We start from the raw sequence: 25660 nt of genomic DNA, 5'->3' as shown, positions 1-25660 counted from the left end.
AGATTCCACCTTACTCCAGTTAGAATGGCCAGGATCAAGAAAACTAATAACAACAGATGCTGGAAGGGATGTGGCCAGGAGGGATCACTACTACACTGCTGGTGGGAGTGCAAACTCGTTCAACCACTATGGAAAACAGTATGGCAGTGCCTCAAAAGACTAAACATAGAGCTCCCCTATGATCCAGCAATTCCACTAGTTGGCATTTACCCAATCGTCCAGAAACAAGGACATACTAAATCCACCAGCACAACAATGTTCATTGCAGCACTATTTACCATAGCAAAGATATGGAACCAACCTAGATGTCCCTCAGTTGATGAGTGGATCAACAAGATGTGGTATTTGTACACAATGGAATTCTATGCTGCTGTCAGAAAGAATGATTGCCCCATTTGTTAGGAAATGGAAAGACTTAGAAAAGATCATATTAAGTGAAGTAAGCCAGACTCAAAGGAACTTAGGCTCAATGGTTTCCCTCATTTGTCATAATCAATAGAAACCTTGGGCTCTACTAGCAGAGATTTGCAATAGAGCAAAATCTTGATACATAAGGACATATAATGTGAAGCTAATTGAAAGGACCTCCAGGATAGTGAAACAAAAGCCATATAATGAATGATTGTTGTCCTTAATGTACTATGTTGTCTCTCATCTCCTTTGCTGTCCCTTGGTTAGCTCATATTGTTACAGTATCTCACTTTGTTACCTGATATATTGGATATATTTGTATTTGGTTATTTGAAATTGGATAGGGAAGGGGGGAAAACAAGATGAGGGGTGGGGTGGGGGAGGGAAATGGGGACCAAGACATGTGAAAGGGTATCAATGTATGGGAATTAATGCACCTTCTTTCTGGCAAATATCATGTAACCCTTCCATTAAATACAATAAAAATATATGAAAAAATAAATTATATCCATAAAATAAAAAAAAGAACTTTGATTTTTTGGTAGATTTTCAACAAAGATTTTTCTAAGATAATAAATGACCTAGATTTGAAAAAAGAAAAAAAGAAAATGATCATGAAAACTGGCTAGCAGGGTCTGATTCTCAAGACTTGTCTCTATTCAGCACAGGAGTGCTGATAGTCTGGTATTATAGCAGGACTGGGTTGTTTCCATAGTGTTGTCTCCTGTGCCCCATCTTTTGTGTTTCAGTGTGTGGTTGAAATACATTTAATGCCGGGTGCAGTGGCTCACACCTGTAATCCTAGCTACTCAGGAGGCTGAGATCTCAGGATCAAGGCTCAAAGCCAGCACAGGCACAAAAGGACCTGAGACTCTTTATCTTCAATTAACCTCTAGAAATGGAAAGTGGGGCTTAGCTCAAGGGTAGGTCAATAGCTGAAGGGCTCAAGGATAGGGCCCAGGCCGAGTTAAAGCCCCATGACCCACAAAAAAAAGAAATACATTTCATGTCATGTTTTACAGGAATATGTTATAGGCTATGAATTTGTATATCATATATAAATATAATGTTATATATGTAGAATACATTCCACATATGTCATATTGGATGCATGACAGATATACATGTATGTATACATGTATAAATCAAATGTTGTAGATGGAGTATATTTTATGCTGTACTCTTTCACAGTAAAACTTAATTATTACTTGTACCTTGTTTTTGTATTTTTCTGTTTCTGCACAACTTTTTTCACTCTAATTCCTGTCTGTTTTCAATGCAATCTATCTTGGTCATAGTGAAATTTTATTTTATCCCCATCTTTTGATGAATGCTTAGACACATTAAAAACTTTTCTGGATATTTAAGTAAATAAGTGCTCAAATGCATGATTTGTTTTGATAATGTAACTGTTCAGACATGCACAATATTTATGCATACTCTAAAAAGCTCAGTATGTATCTGATTTAATGATACATGCATAAACAAACAATAAAAGAATAAGCTCTTAAACTCATGGATTTCTCCTACCACTGCCTGTCACTCATCTGTTAGGACTGATGCCAATACATATGCAAATTGTAAAACATGATTCTGGGGGGCAGAGAAGCTTCATTGTCTATCTACAAAGATTCCAAGAAAATAGTCACCCAATCAAATCCTGGGGACAATATACCCAATTTCTATAGACAGTGCCACTTTTTTCCCTTTGTTTTCTGTTTCTTGCTACGCTTCTTTTTTGTGTCTCTCTTCTGAAAACAATTCAGATTCTCCAAGAAATGATGTATATGTATACAGATTTAAAAAGAAGTTTGTGAAACCTTGGCGCTTTGGTGGGGCTCATTTGTCAGGCATCTGGAGTGTGGCAGGGCATGGAATAGATGAGAACTGCTTTCATGCTAGGTTTCTCACACTTGAACAACCTGAAAAGTACATGGAAAGAGTGCTCATTTAAATCCATTGCTGAGCCCACTCGCACAGCTTTGATTCAGTAGGATTGGATGAGGCCTGAGATTTTGCATTTTTAGCAAGTTCCCTTGTAGAACAGGCTATCTCAGACAACATTTTGAAAACCTCTAGTCTAGGATCACCTGGGCGTGTGTCTTGGATAAGAAAATGAACGTTCTATACAGGGAAAGAGCTTTCCTAATATCTCACAGCTGTAGTGGGATTAGCATCTAGTCTAGAGTGGGGATGAGATATTCTGTCCCTGGCCATTTCATGTTTTCTGATTAGTCAGAGCAACAGAACATCCTCTCCTGACCTGCTGACCAACTGTAGAAAGTATGGAAAACTCAATTTCTGCCTCTGATGCTTCCTGTCTGTGGATAGCACTATCTGCAGCTGGCCATTTTATTATTCTTCAGAAAGAGCATGCTTTGGTTTACTGTACTGCCTAAAATTACCTAAATATATTTTAGGCTCTTCGTGCTTCTTTCCAGTTATTCATAGAGAATTTATTTGTTTGATTTAAGACAGCCTACAGATTAATATTAATATCATTTTTCAAACATGGCCTATTTAACTCAGATTTGTAGTATGACAAGAAAAAGCCAGTTAAAAGACAACATAGGTGACAAATGATGGAGAACATAGAAATGGCAGAATTTTCACTTGGTTTACTTTCTCTTCCATGAAGTTTGAAAGACATCTTCCTTTACCATATAAGCATTTCCTGGAGCTGGGAATGTAGCTTAGTGGTAGAGTGCTTGCCTAGCATACATGAAGCCTTGGGTTCAATTCCTTAGTACCCCATAAACGAGAAAAAACCAGAAGTGGCACTGTGGCTCAAGTGGTAGTGAGCTAATCTTGAGTACAGAGAGGCTCAGGGACAGAGAGAGAGTAGGAGGGAAAGAGGAGAGGGGAGAGACAAACAATTTTTTGCTATTTTTCTAACCTGTATTTTTATGGTGAGAAATATTTCCTTTCTGCTGACATATACAAATTAAGGTAAAATGATTTTGGTAGTTGATTAATTTTCTTTATACATATCATGAAATTCTTTTAATAAGAATATGTTTGTTGAATTTAGCTGGCAAGAGAGAATAGTAAAAAGGATCTGTGTACTTGTGGGTTCTAAATATTGATTTAATGTCAGTGATTGCCTTATGGGATTGAAGATGGTTAAAATGGCATTGATGTACCATAAAATATAAATGCCTATTCTTGATATATGAGAGCAGTGCAGTAAGAGTTAATTATGAATGGCTGAGGAAATTAAAACAGCTATTATTTTCCAAACCAATGGAGATGCACCTTAATCCACTTATAGCCATACTTAGTTCAACTAAAAAAATGTTGACAAATGGCATTCTATGCCTACAGAAAACCCAATTCTAGGAATAGGTAAGTTTTAGACCTGCATTGGGCCTTAAGAGCTAGAGAATGAATTGTTATAAAATGAATCCAGAACATATATGTGCTTATAGTTACACACATAACAATATTTATTGGTAGGGTTATAGTTGAATGATAAAGGCAGAAACTAATCTCCATACAGATGGGATTACTTTCCATTTCAAGAGAACACAGGCAACATACCTCTATGTGTATATCTTGAGGCAAACTTTCCCTGTTTTAGACAAACCTTTTGTTCTTTTGGACAAAATATTGGGCCAACCCCCGTCTTTTTACCTTATGTTAGATGGGGCCTACGCTTCAATTCTGATGTTGTCTTCTGTCTTTTCAGCGTCTTGTGGAGGCTGCAGAAGAGGCACACCTGAAACATGAATTTGATGCAGACCTGCAGGTAACTGGTTATCATTTGAGTTGTGTTGTTTTGTTTATTTCAGTAATTGGAAGACACCGAGTTGTGCAATGATGGTATTGAGCTGGAAATGAATGTGCCTCTTTCTAGTAAAGGAAGGGATGTTAACCTCAACCCTTTGCTGTCAGTGGCAGTTAGAATGGATAATTCCACTTACATGTATGTAGCCAAATTTCAATGAACATTTGTCTAATGTTTAGGGAATTAGATCAACCACTGATAGTAATCACCAATGTTTTCAATGATAAAAATGATAAAATAAGGGCAGGGAGTTTGGTCTAGTGGTAGAGTGCTTGACTAGCATGCTCAAAGACCCCAGTTTAATTCCTCGGTACCACATATATAGAAAAAAGCTGGAAATTATGCTGTGGCTCAAGTGGTAGACCTCTATCCTCAAGAAAGTCCAATGACAGTGCTCAGGCCCTGAGCTCAAGCCCAACTGGCAAAAAAAAAAAAAAAAGATAAAATACTCAGGTGCTAGAGCCTCACATCTTCAATGTTAGCTACTCAGAAGGCTGAGATCTGAGGATCATTGAAGCAAGCCTGGGAAAACAAATCTGAGTGACTCATATTTAATTATCCAGCAAAAAATATAGAAATAGAGATGTGGTTTAAGTGGTAGAGCTCCAGCCTTAAATGTTAAATGATCTCCATATCTAAAATTAAAATTTATTTAATAAATTTCTTGCTATTCATTTTGTAGCCAATCCTGGCAGACTGTGTTTGGTTAAGAAATATTTAGATATTGATGAATACAGAAATTATAGCAAAAGGCCACAAGGGAATGGAACAATACTTGAATATTTCTGTGGGCTTTCTCTGAAAGAACTTACTTTCTTTTCTGAAAGAAAGTTGTCATTTGTGGCTTTTTCACACAGCTAGATAAACTGAAGGAACAAACATTAATCGTTAAGCCTGCATTTTGCGACTATATCTCTTTTGGTGACATGTGTTCACCATTAGGAAATAATGTTTATTTTGCTATGCTTTCATTTATTTGGAAAAGATACAAACAGACATAAGGCTTTAAGTACAAAACAATGATGACAATACAAAAAAAAAAAGCTTTTAGCTATGTCTCTGCTGTGGGTGCATCTCCTGTTACCATTTCCATATGTAGTTTTTGCCTTGTGGATAATGGAATGGACACTCAAATAGGATAATTGATGAAAATTTAATAAAGGGAATATTTGCCAATGTGTGCTCAGGGTTAAGAGAAACTGGTAAGTATTGGTGATATAACCCAGACTTAGTCATACTCCTAGGCCTCACAAAGTAAGAGAGAATAGCTATAGAAAAAGAGTACTTGGTAGAGGAGTGTAATCATTTATAGTAAGAGGCAGTGGATAACATTAGGAGAGGGTATATTTGGGCAAGACAAGGACAGCAAGAAGATCTCACAATATAGCAAAAATTTTGTCTTTCTAGAGTTGTGCTTACATGGTTGCTTCATTTACTGGCTACATTTATCTCCAGAAAACCTGGTCTTCAGGGGTCTGAACTTCCTACAACAGTTCATAGGGATTTAATGATATAATCGAAGTATCAGGAAGCACTTTTGTAAATGTAAAGATGGCCTCTTGAGCCTCTTGAATGTATTGTTAGGAAAATGGTTTCATTTCCCTGGGAATCGATGTTCTTTTATGGAATATTGTGGTTTTACAGAAGCTTAATTCAGGGCTGGGAGTATGGCCTAGTGGTAGAGTGCTTGCCTAGCATGCATGAAGACCCGGGTTCGATTCCTCGGTACCACATACATAGAAAAAAGCCAGAAATGGTGCTGAGGCTCAAGTGGCAGAGCTCTGGCCTTGAGAAAGTCCAAGGACAGTGCTCAGGCCCTGAGCTTAAGCCCACGACTGGCCAAAAAAAAAAAAAGATGCTTAATTCAAATTAACTTTAAACAAGAGTATAGCAATGAATGAAGTAATAATCCATCAGTCTACTCAGATAAATAAGTCAAAAGATAAATAGGTCACAACATAAATAAATGAGGAGGGAATGCTTTTGCAGTAGAAAGCCATTAAATACATATGGGAAAAATGAGAGAGTTGGACCCTTAGGTAATAGTGACTTCAGGCAAGGATCTCCAATGGGAGAAACTGAAACTGATGGACAACAATTGATGAGCAGCAGGGTATATCTAATTTCCAAGTATAGTATTTGCCCACAACTAACTTATTAATGATGAAGCAAAACAAATACTAGCCTTACTGTGGAAAAACTTCGGTAGTTATCACCTGAAACTGGCAATCAAAGTTACTAACACCAGTGTGAGAGAGTAATATCAAGTTCCTCTGGGTGTGATGAAATGGAAAAATACATTGCCTTGTAGGTAGAATTCTTACCCAAATGTGTACCCCATACATAATCATGATAAAGCATTAGCTAATTTAGGTCGAGGAACATTTTGAAATTTCTTTAAAATCATCAAGTTCAAAAAACCAATTAGCTGGATCCAGTGGTACCTACCTGTAATCCTATAATCCCAACACTGGGAAAACTGAGGCAAGAACAGGAATGTCATGAATTTGGTACCTTCCCAGGGCTGCACCTGACTGGAGAAAGAAGAGAAGAGAATGAGAGGGAGACAGAGACAGAGAGACAGAGACAGGCAGAGACAGAGAGAGAGACAGAGAGAGGGGGGTAAGAGAAAGGGAAATTGAGAACATTTTATAATTAAAAGAGCTTAAGGTAACATGTCAATTAAATGTAATGTGTGATTCTGAAATAGGGTCTTAATCTAGAAAGAGAGATTGAAGATAAACAGTACATTGATATTAATGTCATATCAGTTTGGGGGTTACCTGATTTTGACCCCTATGCGGAGATTATGTTAGAGAATGTCCTTCTGGTCTTGATTTTTCTTGGACCAAGGTTTGGATTCACTGGTCAGGCTGGAAGGAACTTGCAAAAGAAGGAGAACTTGTTTAAGTCTGGACTATATGGGACTATGGTTCTTATAACTCTAGCATTCATAATTTAACTGAGATAAATTGTCTACTGAAGCATAGGTGTGATGAAACATGGGAAGGGGATGAGATGTTAGACTTTACAGGATTATGCATCAGCAGAGGAAAGACATTCAGGGTTTTAGTTCAACTAATATATACTTTTTATTTGTTACTTTTTTTCCATCCAAGAATATTCTCATTTCCTATCATTGAAGCATTACTTAAAAATCCTTGTGCTACACAATTGATTCCCTCTTGTGCAACATGAAGGTATAAACACATATGCAGTGTTAAGATTTATCTTGATTGAAAAACATGAACCTGAGAAAACAAGTCTCTAGTGTTGGTTCTCTGGGGAACAAGAAAGGGGAATCCATTATGACCTCCTCTTCTATATGTGAACAGGAAACTATCAGAGGGTATCATTGACATCTGAACACAAGAGAGATGTTGCTATAAACTGTCAGTATTATGGAATGTCACTCACTATCCAGACCTCAGTCCTGGGTGAAATCTCATGGTCAGAGCAAACTCTGTGCACTTTGGTAAAAACCTATAAAAGAGAGACCTTTGACAAAATGGACGTGCATCAGAGAACCCATCTGTGCTTAGATGAAGGTTTCAAAGCTGCTGAAGCTCCAATGCTATTAAGTGCAACTCTTCTAATAGCCTGGGTGTCAGCCCGTTGCTATTACAGAAGTAGCAGGCCTGTGCACTGGCTCTGAGTTTATTGCTCTGATGGTCCATTAGAGCTGATCAATTGTTAATATGGGTGCCACTGACCTCTTCATAACCCTGCCAGAGGATTGTTTTTTATTTTAAAAAAAGTCTCAGGTACCATCTGCTCATTGTGTGGTAACACCAAGAAGGACTCTGAACTGTTACAGCAGGAAGAGCAGAGAAAACGAATCTGTTTTCCTACTGAAAAATAAATAAATAAGACTCCCATCTAAAATGGATGGCATACTGTTGTGGCATTCAAGTACTTTAAAAATGAAGGCTTTGAGTGGGTGTGGTAGCACATGCCTGTTGCTCCCCTCCTCTCCGGGGCAGCAACAGGGAACGGGGAGGGACACACAGGGCCAGCCTGTAGTCCCCCGGGAGCCGAGCAAGATGGTAAGTGTCGAAGACCCAGCCCTCCCCCAATCACCGGGGAAGAAAAAACCACGCTGAGTCAGAAGCAGTGTTAACCATGAAAGCGCATCAGATCTCTCTGCTGATCTCTGCTGATCTCTCATTCTCTCTGATGCTCTCCTGATGCTCTCCTCTTTATTTCGTCAGACAATTAGTTATATACTGTTAGGGTAGGAGAAGGTGGGCACTGGGAAGCTAGCCAATAGGAAGAGGGCCTCTGTGCTACCACTAAGGGTCTGGGTGGGGCTTTCAGGTACTGGGCAGGACAGGTGCAGGAAAGCGCGCGAGACTTGAGCTGCTGCGAGACCCGCGAAACTGCGGGGGGTTCAATCGAGTCACGTACACAGAGATGCCTTAAGAGAGGTATGCAAAAGACCGAATGCCTAGACAAAGCCCTTTAATTGCAGCTGAGCCAGAATCAGGCCTCAGAGATGGAGGCTAGGCCCCAACACATGCCTATAATCCTAGCTACTGGGCAGGGTAGGGACAAGGCTAAGATCAGCTTTCTGAGGCCCCTTTCCTAACCAATAGTAAAGTGGAGTGGTGAGCCCCTGACATCTCAACTATATGGGAGTCTGTGATAGGGGAAGATTAAGGTTCTAGTACCTCAAGACTCCATCAAAATAAAAGAAACTGTGTGTGGATAGCATGGGCCTGTCATCCCAGTGATGATGGGAAGCATAAACTAGGACAATTACATCCCTGGTAGAATGTATCTCAAAACAGCCAGAAGCAAAAAAAAAGGGCTGGAGCTGTGTCTCAGTGGTAGCATATCAACCTGGTAGGCATAATACCTTGAGTAAAACCCAGTACTGCCAAAAATAGGAATTTGCCATTTACTGAAAGAATCATCAAAATTTGTCCCGCCCCCCCCTGCACCTTTTTTTATTGCCAGCATTTTAATTTTCCACTTAGCTTTCTCTTATAGTAGTTCCAGAGGTTTAACTTTTTCACTTGTGAGCTCATGGCCTTAACATTTACTATCCTCTGTAAGGGCCTTAAATATAACATTTGATTGTTAGTTCTTAATAAAAATTATCTTGGAAAAGAGGCAAAATATCGTCTCTGGATAGGCAGCATGTATGAACAAAATAAAACTTAGAGTCTTCTATAGAAATCAAACCTGCTTCATCTTAATTGGCTAAACAACTTCCTTATGGATTGAAGTTAAACCTTCCAGTTTGACCCTGTTTCTGGTGGCATCAGGGTTCTACTTTGGCGTTATCTTGGTTTCATTTTTATTTATTGATGCCTCCATTAGGACAATGTTCTTTCACAATTGATGTTTACATACTCTATCAAAAATAACATCTATCCTTCACAAAATTTTATAATGTGAATTAACAGGAGTTGATTAAAAGATTATCAATTATAATGAAAACTAAATTATCAGAAAAACAATCTATGTCTGCATTATCTGTTTTGTCTTTGTTGTAATGAAAAAAACAAGTTCAGGGGACAAGAAGAGGAGAACATAAGCCTTGAATACCTATGGGTAAATTTGCAGAAAGCTAAATCTGCACTTCTTGTGAACTCAGAATGTCTTTCCTCTTACTCATTGTCCCCCAGCCCCACTGGCAGTGAGAGAGGAAAAAAAAGAAGTTTTCTTGACAGTTTACTAAAAACCTGCTTATCTTTGAACTGCAAACATATTTTCTTTGAAAGCTGTCTCAAATAAGTGCCAATTGCTCAGAAGTTGTGCACAGGAAAAAAAAACTGTATTGCATTGTATATACTACAGAAGGTTTTTCCATTACTGAGTTTTCGATAATAATTTTTCTTTGTTGTCTTGAAAGTAATAGAAAAAAAATTAAAAGCCTGGTGACATTCCGAGGGATAACAAGCAGGATACAATACAGTGTCCTGAATGCGCCCTCCTTGTCCTCACTGCATGTGCCTGTTCTGCAAATACAATGGCCTGAAATCCTCTGAGCTAGGATGACCACTGGTAGACCCTGGAACAGCTTCTCCACTTGCTCACCTTGCAACTGCTGTTTGAAGCTTTGAATGAAGACCCAAGGTGGAGAAACAGAATGCCTGAGGAGTGAAGCATTCACTTTGCAACCTGTCATATTAGCCACTGAGAAGAGGAAGTGTTAGGAGGAAAGAGACAGGACAAAGGCCAGGACTTTGTGGCTCAAGTGGAAAGTGTCTGCCTGACAATCATTGAGACCCTAAGTTCAAACCCCAGTACTACCACCAGTAGCAGCAGCAGCAGCAGCAGCAATCAAAAAAGTTAGAAAGGACAATGGAAAGGCAAATAGCAGGAGAGCCCTTCTTCATCCAGACTGGACAGCTGTTTCCCTGCTATAAAGTGAGGCTCTTGTCCTAGGGAAAATTGTAGAATTTCTATGTCATACACATGAGGAAAGGAAGGAAATGAGTGGAGGACAGGGTTGTCTTCTCCACATTTCCTTTGTTTCTGCCAAGCTGGATTCATTACTTTCCACTTTCACATATCAGTGGGTAGGAGGAACAAGGGAGACCCAGGCCCCAGAAGAGAAATGGTGTTTCTCAGAGATAGCTAATTGGCTTTTGTGCAGAAACAAATGACAAAAGGTTATGTCTATAAGAGAAATAAAAGAAAAGAGAATGAATTTCACACTGTATTCAAATAAAGCCATTCTTTCCTCATCTAACTGATGGAAACACACCCTTTATATTTTTGTTTGTATCACTTTGGCAAGGGGTCACCAGGTTTTGTTTTGTTTTAGTTAGCACCCATGCCAGTATCATTTATTCATACAAGTGATGTGTAAATAGTTTCCAAGGAATCTTGAAGTGTGAATGTTTCCATATCAAAGTCATTTCTCAGTTATTAAATCCTCCACTCCATACTCTTCATATGAGTGCGATAGAATAGATATTATAGATTGAAATAAAACCAGTGTCATAACTCTGAGTTGTGTTTTATTCAGTTAATTGGTGGGTACTTGTTATGCTCATGTCCTGACTTGGAAAAAGGGACTGACTACTCATAGAACCTCAACTTGATCTAACAAAGACAACTTTGGCATGGAGACCTGGAAATGTAGATTCTAGCATTTACAATCACAAATGGGCCATTTATGTGCTCAAGAATTTGCTACTATAATTTATTTGCTCATAGAAGAAAGAATGTGCTTATGCTGTCTAAAAGATAGCTAAGTTCTTTTCTATATTGCCTGAGATTCATTCATTAGATGAATGGATGTGCATCAGGTATGATAATGAGGATATGGCCTTGAGCTGAACAGTGTTTTCTCTCTCTTAGAAATCATGATCTAAGAGGGCAGATAGACGTTATAGACACCCTGACATAAAATTTCAGTCATCATGGATGCTATGAAAGAGACCTTTCTCTTTATACCATGATAAAGGACAAGGTTTCACCTAAGTCTACGAGCTTAGGAGACCTTGGGATAAGTCTCCACAGAGAAGAGTGCTAGATTGAGTTTCTACATTTAACACTACCAGAGCCAGGAGAAATCACTCCAAACACAGAAAACATATTTATTAATAATAGCTCTATTTCCATGAATTTATTTATTTTAATTTTCAATTGGGATTTGTATGAAAATAATTTATTTAATTTGCTTTCCATATAATAATCTTTCTTAATTTTGACCTATTTTGAAAAAAAGAATTATGGAAGGCCACTCTTTTGGATTAAACTTTGGCATTAGGCCCAAAGAAACCAGACCAAACCAAACCAAAATGGATGCACTCATGTAAAATGCACTAATCGAACTGGATCTTTAAGGCACCTGACAGATCCCAAAGCAAAGCAGTTTTTTCGTGAAAGCAAGATTCTAGTTTACCCTAGTTAGCATAGTAAGAAATTTCCTTTGTTTTAACCCTTAAAAAAACATAATCTGATGTTAATCAGCTTTTTCCTTGTTATTCTCTTTCCTGAGTCTCATTATGCAAAAAACTATTCTGGTCTTGCCCAATGGGAGCTTTCATTTTATATTGTAGAGGATTCCTGATTTGCAAATTATAGCCAATTTGATTACTGACTACATTTTTAATTAAATTTGGTCTTTTGAAAACTCCAGTGGCACTTTATTTTTATCTCTTTAATGATGCTTATCATTTCTTGTCCTGTTAATTTTACTCACCTACATATTCTTTTGTGGCTTAATTTAACATATAATTAAAAACTCATGTGCTGGGCCAGGAGCAAGGCCTAGTGGTAGCGTGCTTACCTAGCATGCACAAAGATTCGATTCCTTGGTACCACATACATAGGAAAAGCCCATAAGTGGTGCTGTGGCTTTAGTAGTGGTGGTCCTTAAGCAGTCATTTTATTTTATATTTCACCTGGAAAGATGGCCATTGCTTAATCCCTTCAAAATTAGTGTGTACTTGCTCATGTTATCTTTCCACAACAGAAAAATAAATCCTTGCTACTTATACATATATATGTTTAAATTTTTTGGCTCTTTTTAAAAAATAAATCTCTAATTGCACCAAAAATATACAAATGATAAAACTCCATTGTTAGGATCTTTTTGTTATTATTTTTTTCTCTATTATGACCATGTATGCTTCAATTTCTGGGTAACATTGTTTATAGAAATAAAGATTGTTCAGTACATATTAATTGTATGCATATGTATACAAATTAAGTATATAAACTAGACTTGCATATACATAGAAAAAGTAAGAAATGCAAACAAACTTAAATTTAAGGAAAATATGATTTTATTGCTATTTTTTGTAACTATTTCATCATTCAATGTGTTTTTTCTGATATGTATATATATTTAAATTGTCTAATTACATACAATACATTTACATGAACATCAAAGTACATTAAGAAAAATGTTGGTCTAAGAAAAATTTAATCATCAGCCTCTTATATATCTAAATACAGGAAGAAACCACAAAGTATGACATTAAATTTCAATTTTCCTCCTGTGGGGAAAATAAAGAAAGATTGTTTCCTTAGAATGCATCTTCTTTCCTACCAAAGTCATTGGTTCTTTGGTAATCCTTTTAACTCCTGGTTTCTGTTTGCCTTCTCAATCCTGAGGATGGTTTTTTTGTTGTTTTGTTTTGTTTTTTTCTTTTTTTTGGTGGGTCATGGACTTGATCTCAGCCTGGGCTCTATAGGGATCTCTTCAGCTCAAGGCTACCATCCTACCCCTGGGCCTGCGCATTGTCCCTGAGCTCCTCAGCTCAAGGCTACTTCCCTACCATAGGAGATAAGAGTCTCAGGTTCTTTTGTGCCCAGGCTGGCTTTGAACCTTGATGCTCGGGTCTTAGCCTCCTGAGTAGCTAGGATTACAGGCGTGAGCTACTGTGGCCACTCTGAGGATGTTTAATGTAAATAAATATCTACCTAAAACACATTTGATTTGAATAAGACATTTAAAACACAGAACACATTAGCAGTTTAAACTTTATTAAATATTCAAATTTCCAAACAATTTTATTTTATTATTTCCCCATTCACGGGATGCTTGTGATGTTTCAGACATCAGCTAGTTCTTTTTTTTCTTCTCTTTTAAATTGGTTAGTTCTTAATGGGGGCATTTGGGACACCAAGGATTTCTTGTCATATCTGTCTGTAATCATGGGAGATAAAAACCTCATGATTCTGCTAATCATTATTTAGAATCTCACAGAACATTTTCAGAAACCTGTGTGTCTTTCATTAAACTGTCTGACTACAGAGGTCATTGGCATACTCAGAAATTACCTTGAAATCTTTCTCTGGCAATGTCTTTAGCAATTACAGGAATGTCCTTAGTTTGCTTATTTTTCTCCAAGTACCTTATGTTCTAGGGATTTGCCAACTACCTTTCAATTTTTTTTTTTTTTTTTTGCCAGTCATGGGCTTGAGCTCAGGGCCTGAGCACTGCCCTTGGACTTTCGCCAGGTTAGAGCTCTACCACTTGAGCCTCAGCACCATTTCTGGCTTTTATCTATGTATGTGGTACCGAGTAATTGAACCGGGGTCTTCGTGCATGCTAGGCAAGCACTCTACCACTAGGCCAAACTCCCGGCCCCTACCTTTCAATTTTTTAAAGTAAATCTTGAATCTGGTGACAATCCAGAAAACAAGGCAGAAAACTCAGAAGAAATTTTCCAGCCCTCAAAAGACCCTGTCAACAAAGCAAGCACCTATGCATAGATGGATTAATTGTTACCTTTTCTACCTTTGGTCCGTTTTAATATACATTGGTATAATATAATAGCTCCAAGCATTTGTCTTTGGCATGGTAATCTCAATTTGTTGAAATTAACATGTTTTATTATTAGCTACTTTAGGAGATGTCTCTTTTTTGGTTAATACTAATAATCTATAAGCACAAGTATTAATTTAATGGACATGATTCTCAGAAATATTGAGTGCAGGCAGAAGCATACATGCCTCACAAGCATTATTTCACTTTACCTTGTCCTTGCAGTCTTATAAGATTGATAGTGGTATATGGTGTGGTATATGTTTTACATATGGAAAAACTGAAGATGAAAGCCAAGTGATGGGCTATCATAATTGGATAAACAAAAATTTAAACCCAATTCTGTCTGGCTCCAAAGATCATTCAGTAAGCTATATTGCTTCTGTTGTAACATTGACCTTAATTTGCACTAGGCACAATCTGCAAGGAGATTAGTTTATTATGAAGATTGTCCTTAATTACTCAAAAGTCTATCAAGCAATTCAAAAAGAATTCTTTTAGAATGCTTCTGTTGCTTTTTTCCTTCTTCACAGATTCAAACTCCCAGTTTTTTAATTGTTGTTTATCTCTCTCTCCAGCACAATATAAGCTCCATGAGAGCAGGCACTTGATATCTAGCAGAATGCCCACAAATATTTGTTATAATAATTGACATCCATAATGGTAATACCATTACTAAAACCCACCACTGACTGGTATCATAAAATTAACAATGTTAATAATTTGTATAGTTGCCATCTGTTTGCTTGTGTTTAGAAAAAGTTGATTCTTAAAATGAATTTGGCTTAATCAGGGACAACTCAATTATTGCTTTAAGGTCCAAACACTTTTTCATATGCTAATGGTAGCTTTTAAGTGAAAGTGACTTTTATTGTTGCTTGCAATAGCTCATGAATTTATTAATTTTCCTCACCCAAATTATTCTTGTCATATTATACAGTTAAAATACATAACTATACTAATTCTGAGCAAAATTAATTATATGATTATCCTACTATATGTATGTTTATCACATTATTTTATAGACATCTGTAGTTATATTGAAAAGAATTTTCTAAAATTGGAAAGCAAAAGAACTGGAAGGAAAGCACACTCTTATAATTTAGGTCTCCACTGCCAGCAATTTATGACTACCACACCCATAGATGTCTCTTTAACAGTCCTCAAAAGGACACAGAGCCAGCCTCAGGGATGGGTGAGCTACACAGGATAAATGTGTGTGCTTTGAGGTTGTGACTGAATCTCTGTGTCTACTTGAAGGTGTACTTCTAACATAGGTAATGTACCTTTGAAAATCATCAGTCAGTCTGTCACAGAAACTCCTTGATGTGACATTTTACTTGTTCATAGCAAAATGAACCAATAATAAAAACAAGGAGAGGGTGAAGGGAGAATAGAACAAACAGCTTTTCTCATGCTGTTAGCCATTAATGAAGAGGGAAAATTAATTTTCTCCCATGGTGTCTTTGCATTAGCAGCCAGAGGCCTAAGGTTTTACAATCAACTGTATAACCTTTGGTAAGTAATGTGTCCCTTTCCAGTTTGTGTTTCGTGTTGCCCCCAGTAAACAAGGATTTAGGACTGGCTTGATTTCGCTTCCTGATCTACAATTAAGTTTGTGAAATTATGATGTTTTACATGGACATTCTGTCTGCTATTCAGCAGTCATTCTTTTTGGGAATTCAGTAACTGCTACAGACATAGAATTGTCCTAAAAGAAACAGCCTCAGAATTAAATCCATTCACAGACATATTTTTTATTTTAAAATAGAAAAATAGGGAAATTTCCAGGAAAAATTACTTTATTACATCAGGTACCTCTCTTTATAAACAATTCTATTTTAGATTTAAAATAATTCTTAAGAGAAATGTGAAAAAGGCAAACATTTGAGGGTAATTTTAAGACTTTAACTTTGAAACTGAAAAGAATTGTTCTATTCCAAACGTTAGTTTGCTATGTCACTGAAGACATTCGAAACACAATTAACCTTTGCTGGAAATTATTATATGTGCTTAGAAATATATCCATCATTTATCCTTCCTCCTGCAAGGTTCCAAGTGGCTGAGAAAATACTGTCCCCATGAATTTTAAAAATATATTTTTTCTAGAAATTAAAGCTTAGGTCACTTAAGTTGGGTTGACATATAGGGGTGTTTTTAATGGGATCTTGTGACAGCTTTTGCGACATTTTCTGTCAAGAAAAAGCAATGAGCCATGGTTTGTTTTCTGATTTAAAAGTTTCTCTGATGATCAGGAAACAGAAGATGCATTCTGTTTATGTTTGCTGGTTAACATTTGTGATAGAATGATAGGAACATTTGGATTTGTATTATGACACTCCCCCATACTATCCTACCACTACCCCTTCACCAATGATAAGGCCCAAGGAATATTTCTTAGTTTCTTGAAGTCACATTTCTTCATCTGTGTAATTAGGGAGACAGTTCTCTCCTTACAGGATGCTAGGCTTCTATAGGCTAATTAACATACCTAAAGTAGTTACTACGTTGTGTACAGTAGATGATTCTAGTTTAGGGTAACCATTAGGATTTTTGTGATGATTAATTTGACCAATACCTTTGAAATTCAAAGGTGTTGATTATATTTGTGGTTCTATATTTCCTTTCTTTCTCCTTTGTGGACTGCGATCTCTGGAAGCCAAGGTACAATATCAGTCACTGTCACTGGAGCTTAGGCATACAGCTGGCACTCAAGAAAATATTTGAAAAAGAGATAAATATTTGAAAGGAGAAATGTAGGATTATTTAGGAAGAGAGTTGAAAGTATTATTACCAAGGTAAAAAAACAAAAACAAAAAAGCCCCAACAAAATTACTTGAAGCTTCTTTGGGCCCGAGTGGGCTACAGGATTGGCATCTTAATAATCTATGGCTCTTTGTGTGTGTGTGTGTGTGTGTGTGTGTGTGTGTGTGTGTGTGTGTGTGTGTGCAGTGAGAAAGGCTTCATCTAGGTACAAGAGTACAAGTCTGGAACTATTCTTCTCAATGAGGGAACAGCAGATTAGTGAGTTATTCAGGTTTGTTTGCTTGTTCATTTATTTAGGAGAAGAGAAAAACAAACCAGAGATTACTTCTAAGACACACTTAATGTTCTTTTTCCAATTTCGTTAATGCTTTTGCAGGAAATTTCTTTCATAATTTGCCTGATGCATTGTCTTCATTATTAAATACCAACCATTTTTATATTCTATACTTCTTTTCATCTCTCTGTGCCAAAAATATTGAGTCCTTCTTAATTAGAAGTGGCATTTAGCTCTAGGGTAGGTGGTCTGGGATCATATTCTATCATTTAAATTTTCAGGAGTACCTCCATTCTGCTAGAAGTATTTTGGCAGGAATCTCCTCATATCTGGCAGGTGGGACCTTTAATTATCCCATTTTCAAAGAAAACATTAGCTGTCAGGTTAAAATCAGAAGCATCCCCATCGGTTTGGAGTCATCCATATTGGACTTTGCAGGTCTCAAAATGCACTTTTGAGTACTGACCTGAATTTAGCAGGTCCACATCTGCATATTCCTTGAGGAACATTACAAGATCTTGACTCAAACTCAAGACACCTAAAGATTGTCTATAAGACTGCCAATCAAAGTTGTATTTAGGGAGCTGTGACTATTGAATTTAATCCACAGACCAATGGAGGAGATTGTAGGTACCACTTTATGAATGACGAAATGGAGAACAAGACAATTTAAATATATTACCACAGGCATCTGGGTGGAAGTGATAGGCCTCAGTCAGAAATTGCTTGGTTTCATTCCAGACATGGTGATTAACTTGGCTTTTTAGCAAATAGCCTTTGTTCATGAGCCCTTGTTCTACTTTGTCAGTCTTTGGCCTTGCTTTGTTATGTGTTTGCAATAAAGTGACTAGAAAACAAAGGCACAGAGAAATGTGGAAGGTTTCAGTCAAACTCCAGAATCAGTTGAACTGTGGTTTCTATCATCTTGCTCTATTGGACTACAACATTGCCTCTTGCAGTATTTGATGCTATTGTTTTCATAATTTCCTGGAATCACCCTTTACAAAGGAGGACCTCCTTTTCTTAGGGTCACGGTCTAGATGAAACTAGAGACACCTAAGCTCTGATGATGGTGCAATGAACTTGTTCTTGGGCTGTAGGAGCAAATCTGTGAAGGGCTATATCTTCCTATACCAAAAGCCCTGAGTGTTCTGTGCTATAGAAGACAAATTTTTCTGCAGGTCAATACCTTGGTTTGTTTGTGTATTGTTTACTTGGCTCTACCTTCAAAGGAAAAACCAGAAGGTATTTCTCTTGAAACTAGTGATCACAGGCAGTAAATCTGTAACAATTAGAGGTATACAAAGTACTGAGTCAAATACCCTGTGGTCTCTGGTTTTCTTTAGCTGCTCTTTCTCTGTTAAGCTCATGCCTGTCATCCTAGCTACTCACCAGGTCAAGATCTGAGGATCAATGTTTCAAGAAAGTGAGGACAAATCAGAGACTCTTATTTCCAGCACCTAGAAGGTATAAGTAGAAGTGTGCCACTTTGAGTGGAGAAGCCAAGCTAGTGAGAGCTCAAGGCCTTAAATTCAAGTCCCAGTACTGGCGCTAAAAATCAGCAGACTAAGTGGAAAGGTGATAGAAAGGCCAGAGGCACTGACTCTTGAGCAAGGAGGCTTTCAAGGGTCAGCTGGGTGTGTCTGCTGTTGGGATTTAAGTTGTTAGTATGTATCCTTTCAACCTGGCAGAAAACTGCCCCAGATTTGAAAGGTTCACCATTGCTTCTTTTGTCAGGGTAGGGAGCTGTTGTGAGAGAAGCCAGTGTTAATGGTTATCTTGTTGAGGCCTGGGAATCAGATCACATTGGCAATAATGATTTAATGAATACATATGAGAAGGGGAGATTCAAACTACTGAGCAGTTTAGGGCCCTTGGCCACTTCCCATTTCAGCATGGTGCGTTATGTAAGGGAGTAAATTTTAGAGCATCGTGGATGGAAGATGTTCAGAAGGCTGTAGGAGTCAGCTTTGTCCTTCTCTAGGTTTCCATTTGCATAGAGGTGGCACATACCAACCCCCTGAGAGTCATAGGAATCGCTTCTCCCTTTTGTTCATTGTCTTTGTTTTTATAATTCTCTTATAGCTTTAAAAAATGTGATTAGGCCTGCTCTGTCCTCATTAGTCCACATGACAGTGAGGACGTGCTTTTAATTTATTCTTTGCTCCTAATTGTGTGTGTGCATGTCAGGGTTCAGAGGGAGCCCTGCTTTTGTAAAGCTGTTAATTGAACCTAGTAATGATTATTGTCAGCATTCCCCTGGGGCTATGCTGGTCCCTCACGGTGGTTTGCTGCATCTATTATACTGGGACAATGACAGTTTTCCAAAGGGAAAGGCGATAACAAATTGGAGTTCTTGCACTGCAGACTCCAATTGTGGTGATGTCAGGAACATTTTCTGGGTCCTGCTGGCCTGTGGTGCTAGGAACTTCTGAAAAGAATGCTTCTAATTTTGAAATTTTCAAGAATTATGTTTTTTTTCAGTACAGGCAGCAAGGGCTAGTATGTTTGATACAGAAAAGCACCTATCATATCAGTAAGAAAAATAGCCAAATGAAAACTCAAAAGAAATGTGCTTACTACCTTATGTATGTACGTAGCTATAATCCCTCTGTACATCACCCTAAAAATAAAGTTTTCTAAAAATAAAAGCTCATCAGTATCAGTAAAATAGCAGGAGATAATAGTAGGCTTTAATGGATGCTGAGATCGGATAAATTGAGGTTCCAAGTCAGCCTGGGCAGAAAGTCTGCAAAACTCCATCTCCAAAATAATGATTAAAAAAAAAAAAGCTGATCTGGAGGTGTGGCTTAAGTGGTAGAGCACCAGGCAAGCAAGCAAGCTTAGCACAATTATGGACTAGAGTTCAAATCCTGATCCGTGGGCAGGGGGAGGAGGAAGAGAGGAGAAAACAGGCAGTCATTTAAAAAACAATGTACTTCCAGCACAGAAAAATGATGCTCAGTCTCACTAGTAATCAAGAAAACACAAATTAAAGCAGCAAGATGTCATTTTTACCCATCAGTTTGACAATAGTAATTTTGATAATGACAATATCAAATGTCAGACTGGAGAAACATTAGCACCTAGGCACCAGGTTGATTTAGCCAAAGGCAAACAATGGAAGTCTATGCTGGAAGGGGCTAAAGAGCTGTCCAGCCCTAAGGAGATTCTAGACATCTCAAAGGAATGAAGTAGGACATCGCCCAGAATAGATTGTTAACTTTCAAAAGTTTCAAATCATTTTTACAAGGTGATATTATACAATCTAGGAAGAAAATCAGGTCTACAGATTTTACATGAGCATCTCTGTATTTGTTATTACAAAGGAACAAATCTGTCAGTGACATCTGGAGAGGGCCTGAGGTTAATTCCAGGGCCTAAGGGAATAGGAGCCTTATCTGGGATGCTTAGGTTTCTGGAAGAAAATCACTTGGGGTAATCAAGTTAAATTATAAAAGAAAAATAAGGGGGAAAGAAGAAATGAATTAAGGGGTAATGGTTCATTTGTGTCTGCAATTTGCTTGCAGTCATCTCAGAAGGAAGCCTGATATCAGAGCCACTGACAACAGTGCCTGAAACAGTTCATTTTCATTCTCTTCTTCTGCATGGGGGCCCTAACCTCCGTGAGGGGTTCTGGTGAAGATAGAAATGAGCTCCCTCCCCCCCATCCCACCTAAATATGGTGCTAGCAAAGTGTGAGCCCCAACTCTGCACTGAATTGGCATTGTACATGGAGATGATGTATAGTGCTGTGTACCAAGGGCTGTAGGCATGCAAGTTGATCATGGATATTTCCATCTGTGTTCTAGTCAGAGGTGCCCCAGGCTTCTGGTTCTAGAGAGTGGACTCAATATGCAGACTCTAGTTTTAAATAAGCCTCTGCTTGCCTTCCCAGCTGGTGCCTTTTCTCTAAGTGTCTAGAGAATTGGAGTCTAAGTTGCCTTGCCTCATGTACTGGTGACCTTCCTGGGTTCACAGATCCTGTACTCAGCTTGCTTTAGTGCTGTTATCATCTAGAGATTTTTATTTGATAATGATTGAATGGATGGGCTGTGTTTTCAGGTTCCTGAAAACTGATGTCATTGGCCTGTGGAGCAGGCTGTGAGGAGGGTCCTGGAAGCCTTGGCTTCTGTGTAAACCAGAGGGCTCTGATAGTGAAGTGATCCAAGCAGCTGTCTGGGACAGCCGGGATTTTCATGCAGTGTATGAACATAATGCATCTTGATCAATGTGATGATATATTTTCACAACAGATAATAGGAAGCAAATATAAATTCAATATCCATATCTAGTACATTCTGAATTGTTTTTGTTTGTATTATTTCAACATTTAATGACTGAGGAAATGAATCCTGCATAAAAGATACACATAAGTGTTTTTATATCTTCAGGAACCAAGTATTATACTAATACTATAACATACTTATTCATTATTATTAATTGAAATGTTAATGTGATAATAGCAGCTATCGCTGGAGTACTTGCTAGGTGCCAGACACATGCACCTGGTATCTTACATAATATGGAAATCATATAGTATACTATGTCTTCCATTAGTAGGAAAATGAGGAAAATAAATTCTCATCATACTGGACACTCTAGCTTTCCACCAAGGCTTTTCTTCTGATAGTAAAACCTTTGTAGCTAGAATATAGATGTCAAACCAGAGGTGATATTTCCTCAGTTCCTTGTGAGCAAGTGAGGGCATATGTTGAAATCCTTGATATTAGATCAGGAGTAAAATAGCCAATTGAGTAGAAAAATCCAAGAAATTCTTTTTTTTTATTTTTTGCAGTTCTTTTTCCTTTTATTTTTTTATTGTAATTAGTAAAAGGGTTACATGATATTTGCCAGATAGAAGGTGCATTAATTCACAAACATTGATACCCTTTCACATGTCTTGGTACCCATTACCCTCCCCCCCACGCCCCCAACCGTCTTGGATTTCCCCCCTTCCCTATCAAATTTCAAATAACCAAATACAAATAAATTCAATATATCAGATAACAAAGTGAGATACTGTAACAATATGAGATACCCAAGGGACAGCAAAGGAGATGAGAGACAACATAGTACATTAAGGACAACAATCATTGGTTATATGGCTTTTGTTTGAATATCAAATCCAGGAAATTCTTATCTCCAATTAACCTGCAAAAAGCTGAAAGGGAAGCTTTGGCTCAAATGGTTGATATCAGTCTTGAGCAAAAAAGCTAATGGACAACACCCAGGTCCTGAATTCAAGCCCCAGTACCAGCACACACACACACACACACACACACACACACACACACACACACACACACACACACACCACCTAATTTGCCTGAATATAAACCATGGCCCCAAATTGAACTCTTCCTAGATCATAATTAGAATGGCCACTTCAGTTGTGTTCCTGAATGACAATGAAACATAGCAGACAGCGGATAACAGAACTATGATGGCTACTATTTAAATATTTGTTGTAGCAGATTTCCTACTTTAATTAATAGATCATATGTATACACAAACAAACATATATATGTGTGTATAGAGGGTGAGACACATTGATGTATGTTATTATAGTCTATTATAAGTATGGGACTTTGTTTTTATTTCTACAGCTTTGTTAATCCATTAAGTTCTTTAAGAGTAAGTGCAAACCAAGGCATTAAGAATGGTAAGAGCTGTAAATGAAACTAAATGACCTTTCAATTGTATTGTATTGATCTTGAATTTTATGGTTCATGTGACATGTCTGAAAATATTCTCCTTTGATTTTAATTACATTCCTTTGGCTTTATAAATGCTAATCTAAAATTCAGAGACATTAAGTGATTTGCCAAATAGCACACCACTGACTATAGACATAAAAGAGACTGAAACAAAATCTTTGCTCTTTATCTACTCTTCATCACAAATAAAACTTACATTATACTTCCCCTTTGTGGCAGTTTCTTTAATGTTTCACTAGGCACCTTATATGCAGTGAATTTTATGACTGCATTCTTCTCTTTTCCTCTCTTTATTCATCTTGCCCACCCCTCTCCCTTCCCCTTCTTTAAATCTCCCTTTCCTGGTGTTTGTTTTGTTGGACTGTGAGTTAACCTTTCTAAGCAGTTATTTCATTTGACTTCTCCTCTAAATCTACCATATTTTGTTTAATACATTTGTGTATACTTGCATAAGTCTTTTTTATATATTCATAAATGGAATTTTCTATCATATCACTGTCAGCTCTTTGCATGATTGGATCCCAAATGCTAACTCCATCAGAATAGCTGTGAGGATACCAGAACTGGCATACACAGAGTGGGTTTATGTTTCATTCTGAAATGCAGATAAAGTAGTTTTCTTTTCTCACATGGGGAAGCCATCAGGCCCCACTGCTGAGGGACTGGCGGGCCTCCTGCCCTGGAGCAGCTCCACTAACCTTGTTAACCATGGTGTGAAGCCTTTAGGCTGTCCCTGGGCTGAGATGAGGTTCAGTGGCAAAGTTTCCCTTTGAATGTGGGAACCCTTCACTTAGGGCCCTTGACTTAGATCCTAGAATAAGAATTTCTGGACAAGTCACAATGGTAAGAAAACTTGGCAGAGCTTTATTGAGCAAGCAAACAGTAAAAAGAAGACCAAAAAAAAACACCCCAAAACAAAACACAAAAAAGCAGACAAGCGGGAAGGCAGGGCACACTCTCGCAGAGTGTGGGTGCTCTCAAAGGGACACAGTGACAGACAGAGGTGCACGCGTCTTACATCAGCCACCTACATGGTACACTGAAAGTCAGTTAGCTGTTTTTCTAGGTCTGATTTCTGAGTCTATATGTTGCACAACTTTTCAGATATATATTCATTTCTGGATTATTGTGTGCAAGAAAATAGCCTAAAGGTACCCCCACATCATAGATTTTTCTGGAGAGAGAAAGTAGATGCATCTAGATTTGTATTCTGAAGCTAAGGATGCTTGCAAAATTTTATTCAGGTACCAAACTCTTACTTAAAAGATATTTAATTTTTTAAGCATGCCATAAAAATTGCCGTAAAATGGCAATCGTTTTTATAGCTTTAAATTGTTTAGGTGTTTTTCATCTTGCTATCTTTGTTATAAACTGCTCTTTATGGATCTGTCACAATATTTGCCTTTTACTCCCTTTACTGGGCTGAGATGTTTGGGGATCAGTTACACAATGGTTTTGTTTCTCACATTAAATGTTCCACCAATTCTTCCCTTAAATATTTTGAATATTGAAAATGATTTCTTAGGTGACATTAATTCGGATGAGCCTCCCTGCTGAGCCATTCTTCCCCAGTGATCTTAATGATGGTGTTTCAGCTTTCCTGACTGGCTCTGTCATTAACCCATCACAAATACCAGCCTCCATTAATGTGCAGGAGTGAAATTGGCTGAGAAGTGAAAAGTGTGTGCCTCAAAGATAGGCTAGATACTGAGTTTGTTAACTATCATATCTGATTCTTAATAGTTTTCTTCATATATAAATGCATCCTTTGATTTTTTTCCCATTAAAAAATAATTTGTATCCACAGTTGGTGGTGAAGTCCATTTGCAAAGCCTGTGTGGGCAAAATCTTCACTTTTGATTTACTTCCATTCTGTTAAGTTATTCTGTTAAACCCTCTCTAGATTCAAGGCTGTGATACTGTGTAGCCCTTCCCATATACAGAAGCCATGTCTGCTCTTGTGATTTTCCTTAGCTCTTGTTTTCCTTTCTCTTCCACCTCTCCCTCCCTTTCTCCTTAGATTTTCTGTGTTTTTTCTGGGTATCTTCTTTCTAGGTCATGTTACCAGAATTTGTGATAGGGAGACTGTTCACTTGTGGATAAGCTATATTCTACCCTGGTTGACCTTGGAATTCTTCCTGTATGGCACTGTGGGATTGTAGAGTGCTAGAAAGCCTCAGGGGTCTAGATTATCAATACGTATCTGATAAAATTTTTCAAAAATGAGATTTTCAAATTATGCTAACAAAAAAACATTTTTAAAATTAGTGAACATCCAGTGTTTCCGCTTGAGAATCTTATCCAGAGAGTAGCCATTCATTTGAATATTTCAGATGAGTGCCAGGGGGGCTTCTGGTGTGCATGCAATGTTTGTAGTGGAGGTTGTGAGTGAAGAACTCAAGATAATTTTATTTTCAAATCAAGATACTTGTAAAAGTGAGAGAGAATATATTGATAATTACTCT

At 37.7% G+C, this 25660-nt stretch overlaps 1 protein-coding gene across 2 annotated transcripts in view; it reads left to right on the top strand.

Annotated features, from left to right (window-relative positions):
* Window positions 1–25660, top strand: part of Cacna2d3 (calcium voltage-gated channel auxiliary subunit alpha2delta 3) — an 846818-nt gene that overhangs the window by 267402 nt on the left and 553756 nt on the right. For both annotated transcript variants that reach the window (XM_090320869.1, XM_090320861.1), the window contains exon 4: window positions 4100–4159. In XM_090320869.1, the coding sequence (XP_090176995.1) occupies window positions 4100–4159 (60 nt within the window). The remainder of the gene's footprint in view (window positions 1–4099; window positions 4160–25660) is intronic.

This window comes from Megascapheus bottae, chromosome 2 (genome assembly GCF_031878675.1).
Source record: "Megascapheus bottae isolate mThoBot1 chromosome 2, mThoBot2.hap1, whole genome shotgun sequence".
In the NCBI taxonomy this organism is placed as follows: domain Eukaryota; kingdom Metazoa; phylum Chordata; class Mammalia; order Rodentia; family Geomyidae; genus Megascapheus; species Megascapheus bottae.
This window is presented reverse-complemented; position numbering and strand designations above follow the sequence as displayed.